The sequence below is a fragment of the Quercus suber genome, unplaced genomic scaffold (assembly GCF_002906115.3).
Source record: "Quercus suber isolate HL8 unplaced genomic scaffold, Cork oak 2.0 scaffold_18, whole genome shotgun sequence".
NCBI classification, from domain to species: domain Eukaryota; kingdom Viridiplantae; phylum Streptophyta; class Magnoliopsida; order Fagales; family Fagaceae; genus Quercus; species Quercus suber.
This window is the reverse complement of record NW_027069483.1, coordinates 271,302-277,186: the sequence shown is the minus strand read 5'-3', so window position 1 is coordinate 277,186 and position 5,885 is coordinate 271,302. Positions and strand designations below refer to the sequence as shown.

At 35.2% G+C, this 5,885-nt stretch overlaps 1 protein-coding gene across 1 annotated transcript; it reads left to right on the top strand.

Annotated features, from left to right (window-relative positions):
- The first annotated feature begins 1,784 nt into the window (after window positions 1-1,784).
- LOC112023686 (PHD finger protein MALE STERILITY 1) lies at window positions 1,785-5,108 on the top strand. Its single transcript, XM_024056305.2, has 3 exons — window positions 1,785-2,079; window positions 2,480-2,765; window positions 3,725-5,108. The coding sequence occupies exons 1-3, from the start codon at window positions 1,785-1,787 to the stop codon at window positions 5,106-5,108; spliced, it is 1,965 nt and encodes a 654-aa protein (XP_023912073.1).
- Window positions 5,109-5,885: the final 777 nt, after the last annotated feature.

The following is a 5,885-nucleotide window of genomic DNA, read 5'->3' as shown; positions in this document are numbered from 1 at the left end:
GTCATTTCATTTAAAAATTTAATTGATGTGGCAATCTATACAACATTAGATTTATAATATTTTGTTTGAACCATAAAATGGATTCATAATCCATTTCAAATGGGGAGTATCCTTTTCCATCCCCCTCTCCCACCAGAAAAACAAGGAGAAAAAAAAGTAAGAATGTAATATCTTCTTTAGTTTTCAATAATTGGAAAGCAAGCTAATTATAAATAAATAATTAAATAAATAGAATCTTAGTTGATTTGGAAGCCTGTTTATTCACAGTGATCTAGATGGAGAAATGGGGCTAATGTTCAAAATTTAAGCTTTTACACTAAATTTAGTTTGAACATAATGTTTTACTACCATTGTTAATGATGAGTGCACAGGGCTAGGCTGACAAACCGTGGCCATATGTAACAAAGTTTTAAGAATCTTAGTGGGTCAAGTATGTTTTGATGTCTATTTTAAGTTCAAGACACGACTGATGTTCAAGCTCAAGAAAACCCAAGCTTTTGGATTCATGACTCCAGTTTGATCTTTGCTAAACCGATCAAGTCTCACTTAACTCGACCAATTAAGACAAGATCTCAACCAATTGAGATTCATGCGGAATCAGTTTTCTAATTTTGTTATAGAGTTTCATGGTTTTCAAGCTAAGATATAAAAGCAGCCCTAGGGCATATTTTCAAGACTTTTGGAGAGCCAAGTTTTGTACAGAAGCATAGGAGTTCTTCCTAGCTCTCTTGAAGCATCAACCGGAGATCCAAGTTCAAGGTTTTGAAGATCCAGTCATCAAGGAAAAATTGTTGCAATTTGGTTACATCAAAGTTATTGGAGTAAATCTTCGAGTTGATACTTGAACTTGTGAGTAGGAAGTTCACGTTTAACAAAGTCCAAAACAAAAGGATTCATGAATTTGGAGTTACATGTGGTCACGTTAGTTAGTACTACATGATGAAGTAATAGATTTAAGATCAAGTCTATTGTATAAATTTCAATTCTATTCATAGCAGATTTTGATCCCAATTGGGGTTAATAGGTTAAACCCACCCTCCCAACAAATTTTACTTAGGGACAAGTTGTTCCATTAGTTTTTCCTAGTGCCCTTGGGCTCTTTATCTTGCGTGATATGGTAAGACTTGAGTATAGCTAGATTAATAATTAACTGGGTTTAAATGGTAACTTGGCACAACCGGGACCTAAATCCCCTACAATAAACTCATTGGTGATTTAAAACTTTGAAGCAATTTCCACTTTCTTTAAGACTGACTCTTTTAATATGAAAGAAATGTTCTCATGAGTAAATAAAAAAATAAAAAAAATTCAATTGTTTGAACCATTACAACGGTAGTTGGCCAAGAAATGTTGCGTTTGTATGTGCATGTTTAGCTCTTTTATGATAAGATCAACATATCCCAGCTGACCATAGAAATTTCCGGAGCATAAAGAGAATCTAATGGTGAGATAGTTGCATCATGAAATGCATGGTACCTATAATTTACTCCGAGAGGTCAGTCAAGGCATTCCTTGCCACGATAGATTTGCAAGGTAGATATATTTTTGAAACATATCATGCACACAGTGAGCTATACAAGCGGATGGGGCTCTTTTGAGTACTCTCCAATTTTATTTCACAGGCACTATGTGTGTGACCATGCAGTATATGTCAAGGCTGTTTTGGTTACTTAACATGCTTGAAGTTCACCTTTATCTTAATTCATTCATGCTTCCCTCATAACCCCTTTGATTATCTTCTTCTTTCACCTGATAGCTATAGCTTGCTTTTGTTGGTGTCAAAGATGTCACATCTGGACCTAATTGGCCACAAGAAGAGGAAGAGAGGATTGAGGGTTTTTAGGTTCAAGAGCTTTGGTGAGCCTGGATACCCGATTGAATTTGTTGCGCCATTCCGGGAAAATGTTAAAGCCCTCCTGGAATTTGGTCATTTGGAGAGTAACTCATATTGTGAAATGCCCAGCTGGTCATTTCAGCTTGAACTCCATCGCCACCCTCCCTTCCATATACTACTGCTTATCATTGAAGAACCGGTTGAAGCATCCCTCAATCATCACTGCAAGCATTGCCAATACGTAGGTAAAAGTCTTGATTCTATAACATTCATTCTTTTGTAGAATTGGGATCTTTCTCATTCTAAATGAATTTGTTTTAAGGTTCAAATTAAATATAAGAAATTTAAAGATGTAACCGTTATCACATTATTTAAAATTTTAAATGACGTGACACTCTATATACTATTAGATTTAAGAAATAAAATTTATAACTATGAAACAAACTATTTCAATTTCAAGTGAAATGCAAAAGGATTATATTCATGAATCCTAGTTAAGATTGGGCCTATGCTCGAGCATTGAAATAACACATACATAAAACAGTCCAAGAAGGTACACTTTATAGGTTAGAAAATCTGGCTCTTTTCGTTGTTATTTGTTTACTTAAAATCTTATGGAGCTTCTTCAATTTGGAAATAGCTCAGGCTGGGGACATCATATGATTTGCAATAAGAAGTATCACTTTTTATTGCCTTCCAAGGACACAGTAACTGCATTTTTGAACTGCGAAGGAAACTCTTATAATGGGGCTGGTACAGCAAATGGTAAGTCAAATTTAATGGAATTACAGGGCCATATCATGCACGGTGTCTTTCACTCTAATGGTTTCGGGCATTTGCTATGTGTTAATGGGGTTGAAATGGGTTCGGACTTGGCTGGACACCAGATCATGGAATTCTGGGATCGTTTATGCACTGGGTTGAGAGCAAGGTTAGCCAGCTAAATATACTTCTCTAGACTATATATTTTTCTCTACATCATTACTATAAAAACAAAGTAATTAACATAACCTTTTTCATCTTTCAAGTTTCAATTGTGAGCTAGATTTCTTCCTATGATTAATTTCGACCAATACATCAAGTACATTGAACTAAATAAATCTACATATAACCAAAAGTTTTGTAACTCAACTGACATTTTTTAGTGTTCCATTAAAGACATCTAAAATTTAAATCCTCTTATCCCATTTATTGGTGTAAAAAAAAATAAGAAAACTTCGTTGTTGTGTATTTAATTGAACACCGTTCAAAGTTATGAGTGGCCTTAGCCACAATCAACTAGTATTCTTGTGTATGGAACAAATATGACTTTATCAAGGATATGTTTGAAGGTTCAAGTGATAACTTAGTTATGACTCCTTTGTGATAATACTTATCAAAAAAATAGTTCAGATAGTGGTGGGACCAACTGAGTCTAACTTTTGCCCAATTCTTTGACGGCCTAGTCCAGTGCGTTCAATGATGGGCCTGATTTTGGGCTTAGAAAAAGGTCATTTTACAAATGTTGACAAACCACAATTCAAACACGTTAATGCAAAAGTCGCATTTCAGTGGCAGGATTTTTTCAATTATTTTTGTCAGATCGTCACACTAGATGTCTTTTCTCACTCAATTTTGTTGATTCATTGAATATTTCAGATAAGTACTATATCGCTTCAATCAAAAAAAAAAAAAAATTCCAGATAAGGGAAAATTTTGATAACAAAATTTTTTTTATAAAAAAAAAAAAAAAATCTTGTCAATTTGGTCAGGTTAGACCCAATTAAGGTTAGCTCAACTAGAGCACAATTGCAAAAAATTTGGATCAAGATCCTTTTTTAACCCCACATTTGCTCAGATTTGAAGATAAAATTTCAAGATTGTTTTTTAAATTTGCGCCTTATTTGGTAGGAAAGTGAGTTTGAATGACATTTCACAGAAGAGAGGCATGGAATTAAGGCTACTACATGGAATTGCATACGGAGAGCCGTGGTTCAGGCGCTGGGGTTACAAGTTCGGGCGTGGAACATTTTGTGTTACTCAACCAATGTACCAAAAAGCCATAGAAGCAATTCAAGGCTTGCCCTTAGGTTTATTAGGCTATCACTTTGGCACTTCCAACCATGACATTCCTATTATTTTCTCAAGGTATCAAACATTATCAGACCATTCCTTGGTCACACTCGGTGACTTGTTCCATTTCATGTTTGAGCTCAAGTCTCGTCTTCCTAAAGACAATTGTATCAACACGTATAATCAGGGAATCTTGGTGGAAACTACTTGTAGATGGTCTCCTAAGAGAGTTGAAATGGCCACTCGGGTCATCGTTGAAGCTTTGAAAAGGGCTGAATTCCGTTGGGTTTCAAGGCAAGAAGTTAGGGATGCTGCTCGTGTTTATATCGGTGACACGGGTTTACTAGACTTTGTGCTAAAATCATTGGGAAACCACATAGTTGGAAATTACTTGGTTCATCGCAGCTTGAATCCAGTGACAAAAGTTCTTGAATATTGCTTGGAAGACATCTCCAATGTGTTACCTAATCAAGAAGGCTTGGCTATGACCAATCCCAAAGTAAAGGCAAGGTACAAGATTAATAGGGTGCAATTAATGAAGGACATGTTTTATTTGTACGAGTACATTCTCAAAGACCAAAAGTTGGCTCTAAGTACTGGAATCTTTTCAGCCATACCAGTGGCTACAAGGATAATTCATGACTCTAAATACCTCATCAAAGAGTATTGTGGTGAGTTTCCATTAAAAGTGGAATTAGGCTTGGAAGGAATGTTAAATCTTTATTGTACAATTTCGTTGAGAAGCAATGAAGATGCTGATGAAGAAAGTTCAAGGAAAGCAATGCCACCATATGAGTGTGTCACATTGAAAAACAATGCCACAATTGATGAGCTAAAGCTAGAAGTGGAAAGGAATTTCAAGGAAATGTATTGGGGATTGAGAAGCTTTGTTGTGGAATCAGTATTGAATTTGAATGCAAAGGGGACAGATTTGATTTTTGAGCACGTTGAAGTGGGTCATAAACTCGTTTTCAAAGGGAGCACCAAAGAGCAAGGAGTTATTATCAGTGAGCAAATGCATGAATGTGGTCTTACAAACCATGTTGTGGATTGTCCTTGTGGAGCCAAAGATGATGATGGTGAACGAATGGTTTCGTGCGATATTTGCGAAGTTTGGCAGCACACTCAGTGTGTTCGGATTCCAAATAATGAAGAAATTCCACACATATTTTTATGCAACCGATGCGAGCATGATATCGTACTGTTACCTTCTCTACCATAGAAATAAGCCAATTCCTACCATTTAAGTTTTACATATGTTATTATGTCAAATGCGAGTACAGGTCAAACGCTGAAGGAGTAAATGGATGTTATACATTTCATAAAGTTCTTTTCTTGAGATACATGTCATCAAGTTCTTAGTTAGCCTTTCTTCTTGTTTCCATTTTTCTTTTGTCCAAGCTTGTTTATCTTCACTCTTCAGTTACCAAATGGGTTGGATTTTAGCTTTTCATCCCCTCCCTTTTATTTTTCTTGGTTGGATTTTTTATTTTAGCTATTAAAAATCTATTTTCATATCTAGGATCTCGTAGTTTAGTAATAATTGTACTTTTCTTTTTGCTGAATAGTAATAATTGTACTTGAAAAAGGGTAGCTCGGTTGTGCAAAGTAGACTAAGTTTTTTTTGGGTTGAAAGCTAACAAATAGCATAGTGTGGACATACTATTTTTAACCGATATTTAACTTAAACTAAGGGTGAAAGGGTAATTTCAAATGAGTAAGAACTTACTTCTAAACATCTTCAGAACTCCAAATGATCAAAATGATACTTTGAGTGCAAAGATCAAATCAAATCAAGTTTTAATCGATAAGAAAATTTCTTGAAATTAGGGTTAAATACTTGACAATATTAGTAATTAATACGTTTGGTTCTCATTGTAGACACCCCAAAATAAGCAACAATATGTGTTAAACCCAAACCACAGTGCCTTTTATCATTATTGACTCCAAAGGATAAGAGAAAGGTCAACCACCTAAGATGATGATAAAGAAAAGAGCA